Raw genomic sequence first — 21167 nt, 5'->3', positions numbered from 1 at the left:
ATTCATTCATTAATTTGTCCATCCATCCATGTGTCTATTCAACAAATTTTTAAAGAACTTATGGACCAAGCTGAGTCCACACCACTTGCTGGGTATAATAATAGCAAAAGAGATATGGCCCCTGCCCTCGCATGATGCACACAGTCTAGTTGGAGAGACGGACATTAATCAAATAAATGTTCCAAACTGACGTAAAATTGAAACAACAGTAAGCACAACAAAAGAGAAACCCCCTGTGCTGAGAGAGCTTTTGAACAAGACTTTGAACGTATTGGGGGAAATAAGACAGCCTCTCCAGTAAAGTGACAGATGAGCTTTGACTGAAGGATACATCGATGTTAGCTGAATACAGTATTCTCCTACCAGAAAGAAGACGTGAGTTCAGAGGACGATGGTGGGAACACAGAGGACTGGTGCGTCAGCACGAGGCTTTGTGGGCAGATAGAGGGCAGACCAGGGTGAGCCCCTAAGGCCATGGGAAGGATTTTAGTCTTGATCCTGTGAGTAGTGGCAAGCATTGAGAGGTTTCAAGGTCGCTCTGCCTGCAAAATGGGGCCACTTACCTCCCTATTTCTCCTCTGACACTTAATTATCAAACTTCTTGAGAACCGAGGCAGTCTTATACACATATATCCTGGTGGTACCTAACAGAGTACCTCACTGTAGCAGAGGGGCAATACTATTGAATGGATGAGTGGGCTGCAAAGTTCTAGGATGTTCCATGAGTGCCCTGTACCTCTGGCCCAGCCAGGACACTGGCCTGAAGCAGGAGAAAAGGTTACCAGCCTTAGGTATTGCATACATTTCTGAAAGAGAAACTAAAACAAGAGCCTGTTCCCCCAACCTTCACGCATTTCAATTAGTCATGCAGGTGCAGAGCTGAAAAGATGTATTGAGTCTTCTGTGATATGCAGTTTATCTCCAGAATGCCAGCCTCCCATTCAAGCTTTTTCTTTTTTTTAATATTTATTCTCTCATGATGTTTCCATTTGCCTGTTCTGAATCTGTCACATAAATGAACAATGCCCACGTTTCCAGAGCCAAAATGAAAACAGAGTAGGCAATAAATCAAAAATGAAAGCAGTGATTCTGATTAAAATGGAGACTTATGAGCAATTGATATTTCATTCCTGTTTCCTTTTTAATTGGTTTTTTATGGCAGAATATATTTGGAGCAGCTAGTACATTTTGTAACCCATTTAACTGATCAGTCTGCTAATCTACATTGCCCTGCTCGGAGACTCACGGTACATTCTGTTAGTCTATTTGAATGCACTTCCAAACTTGAGAGATTTTTATAAACTATCATTATATAATTATCATTATATATATTTTTATTCATATATATGCACGTATTATGTATGTATATATGCATATACCTCACCTTCACCAAAAGGTGAACTCACCAAAGAATTCTTTGCTTTTTCCTATGTATCTGTACCTTGTCTAATGCCATGCTCTAAATGGATTAAATGTTCAATTAGTGCCTGCTGATGAAAAAAGGAGTAGATAAAACTTTTTTTCCTTTTAGTTGAAAAGGAGAGGTAGATAAAAGGTTTTATGTGTCCAAACAAGAAAGGGCACAGGGTCCGTAAATTTTGTGAAGCCAATTCAAATGGCAAGTGGTTAGCTGATTTCCTGCAGGACTAATATTTTTCTAAAGCTATGGAAAACATAGTTGTGATGCCAAGACCAGGCCCTAGGTCTTGATTTCATGGGCCAGAATGACTCCTCACCATAATATACATTCCCCATGTGTCAAAGTTATATGAGACACAAAAGGTCTGGGTTAACTTTGGAGAAATACTGCACTTCTCTTGGCATGATGTTTCTTCCCAGAAACATGAGACAGTCGCTTTCCCAAAGAGCCCAAAGGCTGACTCCGATTTTCCCAAATTTTAAATACCTCCTTATTTCCACAGTGCAACATCGTTCATGACATTCTCTCCTTTTCTGCTTATCTTGACATTGCGTTAGTGTGCTTGTTTGTTAGCTGTCTCTCCTGGTAAGACACCCTGTGTAAGAGGGCAAGTATCATGGAGGAGTTTGCTCCTCAGCGTGTCCTCAGAAGTTGGCCCAGTTCCTGCATGTGGTTAATTCTTAATAAACATACTTGAATTATTGAAGGAATAAATACAATTTTTACTCAAAGTAATTAAGTTAATACTATGCCTCTCTAGTCAATAATCTTTTGTTGTAAGGAATAGAAGCCTGTTGAAACTTGTTCAAATAATCAGAGAGTTTCTTCAAAGGATATAACAGAATCTCAGGAAACTAGGGACAGATGGAAAACACGGTCAAGCCTCAAAGGAATGAGATCCAAAGCTGCTGTCCATCTCCGGATGGACATCGTCCCTCATCTCTGCTGCTTTCTGCTTCATCTCTGTCTGCTTACTTATGACCAGTAACTCCTGCTTTATTCGTCTTGTACTTAAGCTGAAAATCTCCCGGTTGCATCATTATTTCTCAGCCCCAGCAACCATCACCAAATGTATCAGACTCGGTCCCTTAATTCCCTAGGAGAGGAATTTGATGGGACCAGTTCTTCCTCTTTTTGATCCAAACACCACAAGTGATAATTCACTGGCAGTCAATAGGCTGGTTTTATACTGTAAATTTAATCAGTAGTATCAGAATGAGGAGAGAAGATAGGGAGACAATTATAGGGAATATGTCTAAGATATGTATGTAGAAGAAAATGACAGTAGTCCAAGTTCTACCACCCATAGCAAGCATGCCCCAGTATCCCTGCCAGCTCTTGGGACTTTAGAACTGCCTCCCATTGACCATGGCTCCCTATGGTAAATCAATTCAACAGTGAACAACATCCTTTATTAGTGATACATTCTGTCCTTTAGTCTTGGGTTACTAGTCTTGGTTTTCTTTACAGGTCCCTGTTTGATGTGTATTTCCAACTACCATGTACCTCTTGCAGTCCAGTGAAATTTCCAGCTCTTCAAGAATGACTAATAACCAATAGATGCCTTCAGAACTAGCCTCCTACTCCATCCATTTCTTATTCTCTTCTAGCCAAGTTTTACACCAAGTTACCAAAGCAAAAAGCAACTGATATCTTTGTTAGCCTGAATTGGGGGTCACACCAGTGGAGGACTTTAGGACCTTCACGTAGTGTATCCAAGTGCCCATCACATATGTACCCATCTTTAATATCTACTTTTCAAGCCTGAACAAGTCACACTAGAAGAGTTACTAGCCCATCACCCTAATATAAAAGCCTTTCCAGTTCCGTTCCCCTCCCTTGCCACTAAAACAAACATCCTAATTATCTTGAGGCCAGCAGAACACATGATGCTTCTTAGGGAAGCATGCCAGGATATTAAATGTTTGATATCTGAGAAGCTTGACTTATACCTTCTGTCCCCAGAAAACAGGATTAAACAAAACCCTACATTTCCCAGAGTATAAGAAACACATAAATGTGTGTCCTTGTTCTTCTGAGTATTTTCCTGTATCTACCTTGTTAAAATTCCTATAAATTAATCAAAAGCGTTGTTCAAAAGTAACCCTGAAAAGACAAAATGTTTAGCCAAAGGAGAAACGGATAAAATATTTTAAACTTTAAAAAATCATATTTTAAAATAACTATAATGACTGTACAGCACAGGGAACTATATTCAATATCTTATAGTAGCTTACGGTGAAAAAGAATATGAAAATGAATATATTTATATATATATTCATGTATGACTGAAGCATTGTGCCGTACACCAGCAACTGACACAATATTGTAAACTGACTATACTTCAATTAAAAAAGAAGTAATAAAATTACTGTAATGACCTGGGGAAGTATTCATCATAAAAGCATAGTGGAATGAAATGTTCAAGATTGTGTGCCACCTTCATAGCATTGTCACAGTTGTGCTAAGATGCAGAGGGGGACAAAAGGCTGAAAGGAACCAAATAATGGCCATCACTGACATGGGGATTATAGGGCTTTTGCTTTCTTCTTCATAGTTTTTCCTGTATTTTCCAGATCTTCTACAATTTACATGTATTTTTTTATAAATAGAATAAAAGCAAAAAGACTCCACTTTGTGAATACCTTAGCTTTTAAAAAAGTCAAATACACCCCTACATTTATATGTAAAATGATTGCCATGATTTTATGATTTTAGAACAGTTTTCAAATTATATAAAATAGGCACAATATTTGTGCTGTATATTACTTTTACAGTCACAGAAGGAAAAAAAAAAAAGCAATGCAGTATTTCTCTCCCCAAATGGTGTGTGTTCCCAAGTACGTGCCTCCACATTTTTTATCTTTAGAAAACACAGCAAGAGGTCTGATTCATTTGTTTCCAAGTAGATTCATTTAAAAGTTTATTCCCTCCCAGTCACATAACAGATGCATTGTGTTGGGCCTTTTTGTCAGAGTTTTGAAAGGCTTTCTTGGAACATGCATGTACTTTTAGATTTGCTTTTTCTTTTGAAATATCTCCATCTATAACACTGTAAAGCTCTGTTCAAAATTTCTTAAGGAGCTTAGTTTTTTCCCTTGGCATTGAGGGAGAAAGTGTTTCATTGACATGGCGCTGGAAAAACAAATGAACATTCATACTGTGCAAAGGGATGGATTCCCTCTTTGAATAGCCTGAGGTGCAAAAATAAGAGGAATCAGGACTCAGGATAAATAAACAAGGGCCTGTCGCCATTGGGAGCGATCATTCTCCCAGCTGCTCTGTCTACTCCATTCCTTGGCATTTAGGGAGTCAGGGAGAGATACTGTCTACTCCGTGTGTGTGCAGATGAGTCCGGCCTATTCTGGACCCTGGTCTGAGGGGACAGTTTGAAAGAGGAGCTGCCAAGTGTGATTTTTAATGAAGTCACTTCACCTGGACGATGGATACTCTGAATTCGTGTTTCCTTAATGAGAGTCTTTTATCTTTCACTTCCTAACATGTCTGTGTGAAATACTTTCTTTCCTCCAAATGGTCAACTTACGACATCCAACCCTGTGAAAGGACTATGAGAGAGCGTGGATTTTAACTGACAACATTTTAAAAGATTTGTGATTTTAACAGCTTGATGGAATATAATTTGCCCTGAAATGGAAATCAGGAGATCCTGTCCTTTCCTTATTCTGCTGATGACCAGCTTTGCACCTTGGGTAGGCTACTACCCCCGTCTAGATCCTAGTCTCCTTGGCGGCAAAAGAGGGATTTGCTGCTAAATATTCCTAAGCTCCCTTTTCATTACAAAATTAACTGCTTTTATCACTTTCAGAAAATGTGGGCCCATAAGAAGGCGTTAAATCATCTGTTCCATTAGAAGAAGTTGGTTATTTGGAGAATTTGGAGGGGAAACAACACTTGTTGGTTTTTGAGAGCACAACCCTCTTCATCATCTATCTCATATTTTTCTCAGTGCTCAGATAAATCATGCCTGAGGACACCTTCTCTGAAGAAGAGAGTTTCAGATGCCAACCTGGAAGGGAAAAAGGACTCTGGAATGCTGAAATACATCAGACTACAGGTATTGACACGTGGATCAGAAACATTCATGGAGCAGTAATAGGGAGGGGACTCCAGATAGCCTGTTTACTAATGTTTGGGACATAAAATGCCAATTGCCCCAGTACTGGCATAAAGTCTCCTCTAATTGATGAGCAAGAGTGCCACCAAGTGTGCAAGGAAAAAATCCCTTCTTGCTGGACAGCCAGCTTGCATAGAGACAAGGCTCGGGGAGCTTGGCTAGAACCAGTCTCTGCAGTCCAGGGATGCCAGCTTCCCACCAGTGGTAGTGATGCTCACAGGTCCTGAATGAGACAGTCTGGATTCCAATCCCATGTCTACTGCTCTGGTTCTGAGACTGTGGGCAAGTTATTTAATTTCTCTCAGTTTTAGTTGCCTAATCTCTAAAATGAGGATTATAACACTAGACCTATCCCAAAGGATTAAAAAAGACAGTACGCTTACCTGCTTATCCAGGGCTTGACATGTTGTTATACTGTTATATTACAACCTAAGTTCTAAATCATAATACATTTCCCCAGGGGAAAAGAAAAAAAAGTTTCATATTTTTGTAGAAGGTGTTTTAAATGATGGTTAAAACTTAATTTGCCCAGAACCTACATTTATCACCTAAATTATTTGAAATAATAGATTAAATAGGACTTTGTGGGCTAATCTGGGGGGCAGTAACCACAGTGTATAATGTTTTGAAGGGAAAAAGCCATCCAAGTTCACTGGTTTAGAAAAGTAACTTTCTGAATGGAACTCCTTTATAAATTAGAGGCTGCTCACAGTTTCCAGTGGAAATCAACTCCCATAGGAAGGAAAATAAGGTGCTATGAAAGTCCACCAGGACTTTTAACACAAAGATACTTTGGCTGGAGTCCTTTTTCCCTCATGGTACTATACTGATTCTACAGTTTATTCCCTAGGTGGTTGCATTAGTTTTTGTGGTGACAGCATTATAAAATTAGTATAATTTTTGGTAATCATGCATCAACTAATAAGGTTTAAGGCTTATTATACGTTATGCCAATAAATGTGCTCCCACTTTAGAAAGGACTTTAAGGTCATTTAAGGAAAGCAGAGAGAGAGGGGGTGGCACTTAATTTTCAAGAGTACAGCAATCAGTGTCTTCAAAGATTTTAAGACATCATTTCCACCTTTTCCCAGGTGATGAGCCTGTCTCCTGCTCCCTTATCTCTGCTAATCAAGGCGGCACCAATTCTGACAGAGGAGATGTATGGAGACATCCAGCCAGCTGCCTGGGAGCTCCTGCTCAGCATGGATGAGCACATGGCAGGGGCGGCAGGTAGAGAAAGACTACCCAGGACCCTGGTCCTGCTGCCGCTCATCCCCGTATTTAAATAATAGAGAAGCACATGATTCCGTTTTCACCCTTGGGTCAGATTGGTAGCAATGGCTAGGACTCTAAACAGAACCGTGCACCACGGGGAAACAGGACTGGGCTCTACGTGCACCCCTTTCAGTTCACTGTGTGGTCTGCACAAGGACAGTATGTCTCTCCCGGGATACTACCAAATTATAAAGCATAATTCCCTCAAGAATCTACATTTTCACTATATTTCACAAAAGATAAATTGTTTTTGTGTGTTGTGACTTCCTAGATCAACCATGAACTACCAGTGTTAGCTTTATTATATCTTATTGTGAGTCATATTCTGTGTCCAAATTACAATATCAAAACAGATTTGTTGAAATTTAAGTGACATGTCCATGACATAGCTTGTAAATGGTAGATGCAAAATGTGAATTCTTCACCTTTTACCACTTTTTGTACATATTTCTTTAGTTTGATATAGTTATTTTAATTGAAAAATGCACATGGTAAAAATTCAAATAGTATAAAAGTGTATGGTGTTTTAAAGTATCACCCTCTTTCCCATGATTCCCAGTCCCCTTTCTCAGATGTGACAATTTTTAAATTTCCCAGGAAACCTTCAAGGGTACCCTGTGCACATGTATATACCTAAGTATGTGTGTGTGTATTACATGTTTCCCTTTTCACACAAATAGGACATACCATAAAGACTTCTGTACTTTGCATTTTTTGTTTATATCTAGGAGACTTTTTTTTTTTAATTTTAAAAGTTTACTTGAACAAAAATTGATTTTAATCAGGCAGTGCCAAACCAGAAGTAGTTAGGAGCACTCTACCAAGAGTAGCTCAGAGAAAGACTTTTACAGAGAAAAGGCAGAAGCAAAGAAAGACAATCACTGATTAGCTATAACTTAAAACCTAGTTAGCTGCTTGCAATTGTTTGTCCATAGCATTTTGATTTGACGGGTTTACAGGCATAGATTTGGGTTTGCTTATGTAAGCTGCCATGTCATTAGAGCCACCTCAGTCTAATGGCTTCTTTTTTAAAATAATTTCATAATTATTGGTCATCCTCTCACATGCGAAAAATTGACGAGAGACTATAATGTTAACTATTAGAAGAATAATACCAAGGAGACTGAAGTGTACTCCTTAGCCAGGGCCCCAGTGAACCAAACCAGTTAGAATCAAATAAACCAAAGAATATACCTGTTTCAGCCAAGTGGCTTGTTTGTTAACTTTCTATATTTGCTACGATACTGTAGAGGTGTTGATCCAGGTGCAGCAGGGGGCTTTTGCTATGACACAGAGTCCTCCTTGTTCAGCCAATAAGTAATCTAAAGCAGTTCTATTATCTAAATCCACCTTAACAAGAAAATCTTAAGTCTTTTGTTATGCAGTTGTAGCCTTATATACATTCATCAACAGTTGCCAGAGTTAAGGAGCATTGTTTCTCCTGTGCGTTAACAGAGAAAAGAAGCAATTAGTGAAAAGGCAGAAGGAATAAACATTTCACACTGGTGATAAAGATCTTGATCTGTGATCTTAGGAGATCTGTTCACTACAAGGTACCATATGCTTCTGGATGGGAGCCTCCTTAGTCAATTTTCATTTTAGATCTCCAGCTGGCGTGTAGTTCCAAGAGCTTGGAAGAGCCTTTTTAATTGAGGGATGTGGACCCAAGGTTCAAGTCCATTAAGTATGACTGATATCTGGGTAGTGAGGAGGGCCTACTGTGGTCCCTTCCAAGGAAGCTCAAAGGCAGTCTTTGTTCTTAGTGATTCCAAATCAGAAGGGTGGGAAACAATTAGAAACATTAGTTTGGATAATTATAAGGAGATATTTGAGGAAAATAGAAGAAAGTGGAATTCAGTTTGGTGTACAGTTATATAACAAAACCTCAAAGATAATGTACGGGACCAGAATCTGTTATCCACAAGGCTGTGTTATCGTTTCCTACTGAAACATAATCTTTTCCTCCACAATCACCTTTATTTCTATCAGAGACAATCACAGTGAGACGAGTTTGTTTGCAAAGTAAGTCTCATCTCATTAAACTTGGCCTGATTATTTACACAAGTACAGCGAGAATAGTGATTGACCATATAGCCTCTCTTTTTATTATTATGATGTAAGGTTCAGGTGTACAGTATTACTACATCTATATACATGACAAAGTGATCACTTACCACAAGTCTAGTTGCCATCCGTCGCCATACAGTTGACCTCCTTCACCCATTTTGCCTGCCTCCCAACCCACTTCCCCTCTAGTAACCATTAATCTGTTCTCTGTATCTATGAGCTTTTGTTTTATTTTGTTTTTTCATTTGTTTTGTGTTTTTAGATTCCACATATTATTGAAATTATATAGTATTTGTCTTTCTGCATCTGACTTATTTCACTTAGCATAATACTTTCAGGGTTCATCCATGTTGTCACAAATGGCAGGATTTCAACTTTCTTTACATATAGGCTCTTTTAAAATCTGTTTTACTGAAACTTTTCCTAAAGCATCTTAGTTTGGACTTTTAAAAGCCTCTCCAGGCTAAGAAGCCAACCCAAGAACGTACCATGAGACTTCACCTGGCACACCTACAGATTTGGGTGAATTCCTCTATTCTTGAGATCCCTCAAATATCTTGAGGTTCCTTGGCCTGCCAGAAAGTTACCTTCCTTACTCACCTGGTAAGGCTACAGGGAACTCTATAAGCAAGGTACCCGGCCGGTTTTTCCTTGGGCTTTTCTTGGTTCCATAAAATCAACCTTAGCCCTTTAAAACTGGTCATACCTGATTTTATGCATATTCTCAAATATGATATTCCAATTCCAATAAAGTCTTGGTAATATAACCAGTGTTCCCAACTGTGTCTTGTTATAAGGAGAACAGATTTTTATTGCATTTATGCAAATAATTATATTGCCATAAATATAAAAATATTCAATATGTTTCTGAATTCTGGAGGGATCAGATAGGGATAAAAAGTAATATACTCTACAAAATTATTTTACAGAGATATACTTTACAGAATTATTGTAAGGCATAGAAAGCTTAAGAGAAAAAAGAAAAATATTTCCTTAAGTCTGGGAAAACAAAATACTAAGGAACCAGCAATGTTTCAAAGAAAAAGTTATAAAAAAAATTATAATCACCCTCATCAGCTTATTCAATCCCATATTATTAATATTTGTTCTGCTTGAATCCAGTTTTTTCATTAGTTCTGGAAATTTTTATTCAGTTCAGTTTTATGATCTTATAGTTAACCAGAAACCTACTTTTTTAGAGTAGCTCTTAGAGTCATTTCCATGAATCTCTCTGAAGAAAAAGCACCTTTGCAAAAGCATCAGAGCAAAATAACAACTGTCTGTAAATGACAAAAAGACTTTTAAAAAATGGCCATGGTGAAAGATCTGATGAAAATTCATTTGATAAGGAAATGTAGTTATTTCTGGGGCGTACAATAATTTAGGATAATAATTGGGCAATGAGAGTACTGACAGATTTCTAGAAAGCCAGAAGTAGATAAAGCTATGTTCAGTAATTAATGTTTCAATATTTTATCTTATTTGGAAATGACCTAGATAGTCAATGAATAACCATCATTTAACTTATCTCAATATAACATAAGGTTTCAAGTTACCAAAAAGATTTCAGAAACTATTTTTAAGTAGACATACTATAAATTTTAATGTTGAAAAGTTTATACACATTCATCCTTCATCTATTTAATTTATTTGTTCTTAATAATTATGTTTAGAATACTCATGAAAATTTCATAAGACATTAAACAGCTAACTATCAACTTAAGTTATCTTTCTTGCTTACAAATGGTATAACAGATACAACATGAGCTTGTTTGACTTTTAGTAAACCTAGGTCCAATTAAAGTATTATATTTAATGCTGATAACTCTAAAGACATGCCAATTTTAATTAAACCAACAAACTTAAACTAGCTTTTATTTTCAAAAGATTATCCTATATCACATGAACTTGAAAAACATTTGGTTTAGTTCCTATATATCTGAGGGAATACTTGATTTATATAGATGCTTGTTTGTCTTTAAGTCAATTAATAGAGCTCTTCATAAATTAATTTTGGCAATACCATCTGAAAGTAGAAAAATATCACACATCTGTAACATGCAAACATAGACACATATTAACATACAGACAGATGCAAAGATCTTAAAGCTTTAGTTTTAAAATTTCAGCCATGAGACAGGTCTGGTAATGCAAAACTGACTAGTTTATAGAAGAACAATTTGATCTAAATTGTCTTCCTGGCAAGTAAAATAAGTTAGATTTACCTGCTCAGATGGCTAAAACTTTTACTAATATTTGTGGAAAACACCTTAAGATTTTTCATTCACCTAATTTCCCAAATAGCTCCCTTTTTTTTCTGATAAAAATTACTTTCCTGAAGTTTGCATTTCAAGGGATGGATTTGGGTTCCCAGAGAAGACCAGACAGAACATTTACATCTCAAAATCACAAAGAAAAGATGTAAATTTCTCCAAGAAAGGCTTTTGTTTCCTAAATCCAGATTTTCTTTTTTAAATATCTGCAAGTCCTTTGAGATAAATAGCGGAGGTTTTGGAGTTGGTAAAAAGGATAAGTGGACTTTGAGTTGTTTCTAGAGCCACATTGTTCTTATAAAGACTTACTCTGTTAGACAAGTACAGTTGTTTTTAATTCTTCACAGAATTGGGTTGCAGCCTGACTATCAAGATGCTGACCCAACCATCCAACTACATTATTCTCAGTTTGCTTCTTTATATCAGGGAGCAGAGCTTCAACTAAGATGAAAATCAAAAGATTCCTGTGTTCTAGATTCAGCGCTGTTATTTCTTTGGAATGTTTTAGTAAACTCTTCTGCAGTGGCTTTGGAATGTGTTTCTTCCCCTCTGGGTACATAGCCTTTATTTTAGCTTGGAGGAGAAGGCCTGAAAAATAGTTCCTATCAGGCTCTAAATATCTGCTTCCAATTTGGCTAACTTCTGACTGTAGAGCTACTTAAAAAAAAAACAAAAAAAACAGTCAAATATCTTGTCAGGTTTGAGTGGGACAGACAGTAAATATTTCTGGCAATATCGAATAATCCCATGAACACAAGATCCAGAGCTATTCCCAAAGATAACCAAAAGAAAGAAAGACTTAGACAATTCCCCTGAGAGCTGGCAATAGTAGGACCCTGGCCACAAATGGAATGTAACCCACATTTCTGTCTGGCTAGATTTTGGGGACCTCCAATCTGATGACTGCCAAGCCAAGTTCTCAGGGCAAAAAGGAAAATGAAATGAACAAGAAGGCAGTAGCTGTCCCTGGGAGAGAAAGGATCAATAACAATTTTTTTTTTTCCCTGCCAATTTGGAAAGGAAGGGACAATGTGAAATTTTACTTTCTTTTCTGAACCAGGCACCAGATAAAGATCTAGGGGAGCTGACTTTAGTAAACATTCTTACCCATTGCTGGCTTCTGCCAATTTTCCCAGGATGCTGTCTGCAGGCTCCAGAGTGAGTGAGGTGTCCCAGTGTGTCTCATCCTGGTCACCAAGAGCTGTAGAGGAGGAAAAAGTAATTTCCCCTCTTACCTTTAAAAAATGAGTCCATTCCAGCCTTTTGCTCTTTTATACTACACTGCAATAAATGTCTTTATGAAATATCTTTGTTCACATTAAAGCTCAGATTTTTGCTTCTGTACCATATATTTCTCAGAGAGAGCTGCAGAAGTTCAGGGAAGGGCATGCTCCCTAAATATGGGATAGCCATGGAAACTCCTGTAGAAGATATAAATAGGTGAACTGGGCTTTAGGAAAAGCTAGAAGGAAGAGGAAATGGTGTGTGCAGAGCTACGTGGGGTGTGGAAATGCACTGGGTTTCTTTGGAAAGCCTGAGGAGGAGTTGAGACTGGGGTGGCTTTTGTCAGGAGGTCGCTAGTCCATAGTATATTAAGCAAATGAATGGGACTGAGATTGTATGAATTATTACCAAGTTTAATGTGGCAGTGGAGTAGTTCGGTTTTAGAAACAGTGATTTTTAGATGATGATGAGACATATCATTGGTGATATGACACTAAAGCTAATGACAAAGGCCAAAGCTAGGGATAAGCTTGGGGAAAACTGGATATATGTGGCAGCTGAAGCAATGAGAGTGGATAATTTCAGGGGAGAATCAGCAGAGAGGAGGGAGCTGAGTGATGAGCACAAAGCCATTGGCCTTCTCTGCCTTCAGAGGACAAGAAGAATTGCTGGCCAGCAAAACTCAGAAGAGCAGAAAGTAGAACTTAAATAATCACAAACTATGGAAGAAAAGGAAGATAGTTTTCAAGGAGATCATTATGAAGGTGTTAAAAACTGAAAGGAAACAAATGCTAAAAAAGACCACTGGGTCTATTGATGAATGAGCATTACAAGAACACTGCTTCAGTAAAGAGATGGAGGTAGAACTCCAACTGCCATGATTTAGAGAGTGACCATGGTGTTTAAAAATTGAGACAGAATAGAGTACATTTCAAAGAAAAGTAAAGGTGGGACAAATAGTGGTGATTTGAGGAGGTGGTAGGATTAAAAAAAGGGATTACCAAAAGCTACCAATGATGGTAGCTAACATTTGTCATCAAACTATGTCACACACATTAGCTTACTTGATCCTCATAACAGTGATTTTGTAAATGAGCAGACTGCAGCTCAGAAGGTTGAAAAGGACTTTTAACCAAGTGCACACAGCTCAGAATTAGCAGAGCCAGGAAACCAAACCCAGATCTTTTGACTATAAATAGGTGCCCTTTCCATACACCACATTCCCTCTAAAAAATAAAATACACTTTAGAATTCTGTAGTAATTTTCATGTTACAAAGCACCTTTTTATACATTATCTTATTTTATTCTAACAACAGATTTGGAAGCAGCAATGATCATCATCATCATCATCATCATCATTGACATTTTCAATAGAGAAACAAAGGCTAAGAAGTAGAGAGACTTGGCCAAGGTTGATAGCAGAGAAGTTTCAGCTGGGTTTCAACCCCAGTGATTCTAACACCATTGCCTGACAGTGTTTTGAGGATCTTGAAAAAAGCACAAGAGAGATTTTAAGTTATGTTTTTATGATCGACTGGTTCCTCCTTCTACACTCTAGAGTGATTTTTTTTCCTCCTTATTCAGTGTCATTGTGACTTTTCATGGTACGCACCTTTCTCTTATTGATACTGGCTTTCCTCAGATTAAAAAACAACAATGGTATAATGGTTCATGAAACCTCTTTTAGTTTCTTAATCTCTTCTACCTCTTGGAAGGATAGAAGTTTCTAATAAGAGTCTATATAATGAATTTTATTTTTAATACAACGAATGTAACTGAGACAGTTTTTAATGGACATTTTTAGATACTGTCCTAGGGTTACTCTGAGATGACTCTAGCCATTTCCTAAAGAAAATATTTCAGTATGTAATTTCCTTTTGTCGTTTGCTTCCTCTGGCATTCACTTTTCACTGTGAGCCAAGGGAAACTTTGCTCAGAATGAGTTATTCTACTGAAATGTCATGCTGTCACTGCCCTTGCATCAGATATTGGAAGATTATGGGTGGCACAAAGGATGATGTCTGGTTTCCAGTGGCTGAAACAAGGTTTGCTTTTGCCAATGCTGGTGGCCTGGCTCTATAGCTCAGTAGTCATTTTCAGGAGATAGGAGCAGTTCCCCGCTTTTCCCCATCCCCAGGAATCATGCAAAATTAAAAGATGTGTGCTGATGAATTGTTGATGGTCTTTAGCTGCCATGTTCCTGCTGTGTGCCGTGAAAGTCCCCGAAGCTGTGTCTGATATGCTGATGTCAGAGTTCCACCACCCAGAGACCGTGCAGAGGCTGAACGCCGTCCTTAAGTTCCACACGCTCTGGAGGTTTCGGTATCAGGTCTGGCCCCGGATGGAGGAGGGAGCACAGCAGATTTTTAAGGTAAGGGATACTTTCCACAAAAGGGGTACTACACATACACACACACACACACACACACGAATGAGATTAACAAACCTGACCCAAGGCTTGTTTCAATCCCTGAACCTCAAATCCACAGTGTATGGCCCAAGTGATGCTTCCTTTTCTTCTCTCTGATTATACAAGTAAACCTAACTCATATAATTGTGAATTCTTGTTCTTTATAAATTGAAATATAAAGAATGTAGAGTAAGAAAATCAAGTTTCTGTGAACCTCAAGTTCTCACTACCATCCCAAGAGGTAAGCACATAAAAATATGAGTATAATCTTCTAGACATTTTGCTATATATATACACAGATGTTTTTTGAAGGATGGGGTGATTAACACAAATAGTGATCATATAGTTGAAACCCTTCATTTTATTAATGAGTAAACTGAGACCCAGAGAGGTTCACACGGTGCTTTATAACATCCTGTGCTCTGTAAGATTGAGATAATTATACTTCAGACTCATTTTAGCTTATTTTCTATCTTACATCGTTCTTCTGATATCCACTGACAGATCCCGCCTCCCAGTATAAACTTCACCCTGCCCTCGCCAGTGCTTGGAATGCCATCCGTCCCGATGTTTGACCCCCCTTGGGTCCCTCAGTGCAGTGGGAGTGTCCAGGACCCCATTAATGAAGACCAGTCTGTGAGTAACAGGCACTTTCTTTCTCAAATCCTCTGACTGTGTGATGTACATGTGAGAGAGAAGAGCAATGAATGTGTGAGCCAGTTTTTTGGTCTTGTTGTAAGAAGGTAACAGCAGCACAGAAAATCAGCCACAGAAGGCCTTTAGTTCCTGTGAAACAGAATAGAAGGAACTAACACCTGGGAGTGAGCATTTGCAGACCTCCAAGCCAAGACAGTTTTGTTCTATAATCAAAGCAGCAGCCACCTTATAAAGCTATTAAGAGTACTAGGCATTGATTTCTTAGTCAAAGGTAGCACTTTTGCCTCTATTACAAAACAGTTTATTTAACCTACATAAGCTACCCAACAGTTAGTGAGATTGACCCTGGATGAATAAGTAAAAGAACTGAGTTGACAGCTCTTGTTTTTCCTCGTTTGGACCTTACTCTCTTCTTTATCTTGTTGATCATCAGTATCATCATCACAAACATCACTCTGAGGCCTCTGGTCTTATGTTATTCTAATATTTCACTGCTATATAAATACAATTCATAAACAGTTGAGTTTAGAACACAGTCTATTTATAAACAAGGACCAAGGATATGTGCCTTTTAAAAAAATGAATCTTCAAAATATGCCTCTTTCATCTGGTGAATGGCATTTTTCTAAATTACAAGAGGAATGTAGAAATTTTAGAAAATAAAAAATAGAAAAAGAATACATCTCTTTGCACAAATCCATGATTATTTCATTGCATAAATTCCCATGGGATATAGGGCAACTGGTATATAATTATTAAGGATTTTTGATACATCTCACAAAGTATTCCCAGGATGATTGCACCATTTTACCCTATACAACAGAATAGGAAATGTCTTCTTTATTCAAATTAACCAGTGTTACTTTTAAATGCCACTCTGAATGGCAAAAAACAAAGTTATTGGCTTTTTTATTCACACTTCTTTAAAAAGTTGGATGAATATATCAAGTTAGGTTGAATATTTTTGCATATCAACATTTATTTTCTAGACATTTATAGTTTTCTTTGGAGAACTGTTTGACCTCTCTACTTATCAAAATATTTTATTTTAATTCTTTTGCATACAGTACCGTCATATCTGATAGTTTGTGCCAAAGAGAAAGGCACACTTGGTTCCTCCCTCATACATGCAGTAATTCTAGCATCTGGACCACTGGCATAAATATCTTTGGTTTTTCCTCCCATACATGTGATAGATTCATCTGAGCCAAGTACATTTTCTCTCACAAGTTCACAGTGAATTTCAAACCAAGTTCCCTGCTTCTATATCCAGTTTTTTCTTATTCTATAATTCTTCCCTTATATTATAATGAATCAACTTAACCCCTGGCTCTAAAAGTGAATTGCCATGTGGCTCATCAGATGCCCTTAACTGCTGTGTGTCATTCATTATAGGAAATCTTTAGTCTTATGTTAAGATTCTGCATAAAGGGAGCTTCTTTGACTATAGTCCTTTAAAAGAGTCATCACCACCTCTGGTCTGTCTCTAAAATCCTATGTGACCACTGGCCAACAAGGAGATGTAGAATTGCTGTTGTACACAGACATCACTTCACATTGGTAGTCAGGAACTTCAGTGATCACTTCCCTGCTCTGGGACCAATGACTTCACTCCCCAAGCTCTTGGAATTTGTCTTAGCATAAACATCATGATTAAGGCACAAACAGAATGGCAACTCACAGAGTGAATCTTCTCTCCTTTAGTGTTCCTCATCTGTTATTCTTTTGCTGCTGGTAAACAGAGTCAGATTTCACATTCAAACTTAGCAACACTATCAACTCTCATGATTTCCGCTCAATAGCTTTGTTTCCACAAATATTGATAAGTATTTACAGTGTGCCACTGTATTTTCTATTATTAGTATTTATTATTCAATATTATTAATATTATTTGATATTAATATTTTTTCAATATTAAATACTTACAATGTGGTAGGTATTTAGGATACAAAAATAAATCACATAATTAATTGTTTCATATGAGAGATAGATCTCTTTCTTCCTCCTTCCCATGGTTCTGACTTTCTCTTTTATTAACCTTACAAAATAAATGTCCTTCATTTAAAACCAGTTTAAGAAATTTTGGAAAGAAACAGAATATTAAAAATTTGTATTTGTTGTCAGTGTTTAAAGAGTGGATCATTGATATTTTATTCTAAAGGTAAAATAGGATTCTTTCCAGAAATTACAGTCTTGAAGAATTATTCAGATTGCATGAGAAAAAAATAGCTTAGTTGGAGACAACCTAGAAACTTGGTAGAAAAAGAAGCAAACAAATAAATTTCCATGAAACTATATCATGGATACTCTAACATTTCCTGAGGACAAAGTACTACATTTGTGTTATTCATTGGAACACTCTTTTTGCCTGTGACCAGGTAGAAGAATTGCTAGTAAATAAACTTGCCTTCATGTCTCCAAAGAAATCCTTTTCAGCCCGGGCTGTGTCCCGCTCCCATCAAAGGGCAGAACACATCTTAAAGAATTTACAACAGGAAGAGGAGAAGAAACGTCTTGGTCGAGAAGCCAGCCTCATCACCGCCATCCCCATCACCCAGGAGGCTTGCTATGAGCCCACCTGCACACCCAACTCAGAGCCAGAAGAAGAAGGTGCCCTTTACACACTGGACTTCTTGGGGGGCTGAGTCATAGGAGAGGGAAAGGACTTGCTTTGAAATACACATTGATGATTTTACGTGACATGAGGTGATATGCTCCCTCTATCTCTCTCTCACCTCCTGACACTATCTAAAGAAAGAGAAAAGTTGTCTTTTTCTGAATGTTTAGAGTTGGCCTCTTTACAGAGGGGAACATTAGCTATACTGAATGAACCAATATGATAATGGACCAAGCAGTGAGTGACTATGACTCAGGCAACAGCTGAATCCAGAGTGTGTGCTAAAGTAAATGCAATTAAACTTTCATCATTAAAAGTGGGGTTAGTCTGGGGGAGGGTATAGTTCAGTGATAGAGTGCGTGCTTAGCATGCACAAGGTCCTGGGTTCAATCCCCAGTACCTCCATTAAAAAATAAATACATAAATAAACCTAATTACCACATACCCCCCAAAATGGGGTTAGTCCATTAACTGCTTTCTACCTTAAGTGCAGACAGTTCGCTGGTTGGTATCAGAAAATGATTTATGAACCATTCTAAACTCAGTGATTCTCTGCCCTGCTTTTGTGAAATCTTTGGGAGGAATTTTCTGTCTTTCTTTCTGTAAGTTTTTTTTTTTTTTTCATTTCTCAAATACTCTCTAAGTTACTTAATAAGCCTTATGCTCTGAGAGCAATATACTTTGATTTAAGTACAACTGTAGTTGTGATGATGGTAGCTTTGTTGTTACAAAACCAAAGTTCACATTCCCCATTTTCTTTGCCAGTAGAAGAAGTCACCAATCTGGCATCCCGTCGATTGTCTGTGAGTCCATCCTGTACCTCCAGCACTTCCCACAGGAATTACTCCTTCCGCCGAGGCTCAGTCTGGTCAGTGCGTTCGGCCGTCAGTGCGGAAGGTGTGTCCTCTCACAAATGTGTTTTTTACTTCTCATCACTGATGCATTTTGAAACAATTTTAATTGATATTATCTCACCTTATTATACTGTCTTCATTAAATAACTTGCCTCATGATTTCGAAGTTCTGAAAAATAAATATTCGATTGTGTGGTATTCTTTAAAAAAAAAAAGTTATTGTTGATGCAATCCAGCAAACGCCCTTGCTAAGTTGGTTCTATTTTAACTGCATTACATATAATCATATTGCTGAGGGTCCAGTAAACATTATTCTCAGAAGTTAACAGTTTTTAACCCTAGCTTCACATTACAGTCAACCAAGGAGCTTTCAAAAAGGGTCCAGGTCACATCCAAGACCAAATCAGAACCTCTAAGGGTGGGACCCATCACATCAATATTTTAAAAATCTGCTCAGGTGATTCCAGTGTGAGCTAAGACTCAGTAGGATGTTTTAGGATGCTATTCTGGAGTAATTTAACAATCAAAGGAAGAACGAAGCTGTTGCTACTCCTGTAATAAAATCTGATTCCAGGGGAAAATGTGATCCTCTTCAGTTCCAGGAATTTTTAAATTGTTCTTCTCTAATGATAAATAACTGACTGGGACTTGCTGCTTCATGATTATACGAATTTCGTCACTGCTTTGTAAAGTCATCCAAAAGTCATACAGAAACCAGTGGTTCTCAACCCTTCACTGCACTGGGGAACTTCAAAAATGACCAATGCTAATCACAGCTTATGGAGATGGGCCCACGGCACATCTATATTTTTTTTATAACACCTTTGTTGAGATATATTTCGCATACCATAAAATTCACCCTTTTGAAGTACTATAATGCTGTAGTTGTTAGTATATTGGTAGAGTGTACAACTGTCACCACTACCTAATTTTAGAATGTTTTCGTTATCCCAAAAGAGGTCCTATACCCATTTGTAGTCAGTCTTCATCCACTACTTCCCCCAACCCCTGACAAGAAGTAATCTACTTTCTATTCTATGGATTTGCCTGTTCTTCACATTTCATATCAGTGGAATCATACCATACATGACCTTTTGTGACTGGATTCTTTCACTCAGCATAATATTTTCAAAATTAATCCATGTTGTCACAGATATCAGTTCTTCATTCCTTCTCATTTCCAGATAATGTTCCATTATATGGATACACCACATTTTATCAGTTCATCATTAGTAGAAATGTGGGTTGTTTCCACTTTTTTGATTATTATGAATTACACTGCTGTGAACAGTTATGTATAGATTTTGTGAGGAAAACTGCCAAGCTATTTTCAAAAAGTGTCTGTATCATTTTACATTCCTACCAAAAGGTATGAGGGTTCTGATTGCTCCATGCCCTTGAGTAGCCACAATGATCTTGGAAATGAAGAACAAGGTTGGAAAACTCACATTTCCTAATTTCAAAACTTACTACAAAGCTGCAGTAATCAAGATTGTGTGGTATTGGTATATGGATTGACAAACAGATCAATGGAATAGAATTGAGCAACCAGAGGGTTGACCGTCACATGTGTCTTGATTCCGTGTTTGAAAAGGGTGCTGAGAAAATTCAGTGGGGAAAGACAACTAGATATCTATACAGAAAAGAATGTTAAATAGGTAGGTCTTGAACTGGGAAGTGTTATTGCATTAGAACTACAATATTGAGGAAAAGCACCCCAATTATGTCTCCCTCTTCAGATGAGGAGCACACCACCGAACACACCCCCAACCACCATGTGCCTCAGCCCCCACAGGCAGTGTTCCCAGCATGCATCTGTGCAGCAGTGCTCCCCATTGTTCATCTGATGGAGGATGGTGAGGTGCGGGAAGATGGAGTAGCAGGTACAGTTTTGACCAGTAAAACTATCAATAAGTCTAATAAATACTTAAGGTGTTCGTCTGATAAAGGACAGTAGGGTGCTCTAGAAGACATGAACCACTAGCATATGTGGAGTTGTTTTATGCATGTATTATAATTATAGATCTGTAGTACATGGGACTAACACTATCACTTTCTCTACCCCTTCCTCCCACAAACTTTATGACCAAGAAATTCCATTCAAAATATGGAATCCAGTCCAGGAGCACTGTTTGTGAACAGAGAACAGAACAACACTTATTTGGCAATATAGAAATCACATAGTCATTTGGGCCACCTTAGAAATCTTAGCTATTGGCTTGACATCATTAATG

At 37.8% G+C, this 21167-nt stretch overlaps 1 protein-coding gene across 10 annotated transcripts in view; it reads left to right on the top strand.

Annotated features, from left to right (window-relative positions):
• Positions 1-21167, top strand: part of UNC80 (unc-80 homolog, NALCN channel complex subunit) — a 190476-nt gene that overhangs the window by 106874 nt on the left and 62435 nt on the right. For 9 of the 10 annotated variants that reach the window (XM_032479957.1, XM_032479961.1, XM_032479955.1 and 6 more), the window contains 7 exons: positions 5388-5495; positions 6647-6785; positions 14585-14766; positions 15310-15441; positions 17886-18072; positions 18845-18976; positions 20673-20816. In XM_032479957.1, the coding sequence (XP_032335848.1) occupies positions 5388-5495; positions 6647-6785; positions 14585-14766; positions 15310-15441; positions 17886-18072; positions 18845-18976; positions 20673-20816 (1024 nt within the window). The remainder of the gene's footprint in view (positions 1-5387; positions 5496-6646; positions 6786-14584; positions 14767-15309; positions 15442-17885; positions 18073-18844; positions 18977-20672; positions 20817-21167) is intronic. The other variant, XM_032479953.1, reaches the window with a different exon arrangement.

The sequence above is a fragment of the Camelus ferus genome, chromosome 5 (genome assembly GCF_009834535.1).
Source record: "Camelus ferus isolate YT-003-E chromosome 5, BCGSAC_Cfer_1.0, whole genome shotgun sequence".
Classification (NCBI taxonomy): Eukaryota; Metazoa; Chordata; class Mammalia; order Artiodactyla; family Camelidae; genus Camelus; species Camelus ferus.
The sequence above is the reverse complement of the archived record's forward strand: the minus strand, read 5'-3'. Positions and strand labels throughout refer to the sequence as shown.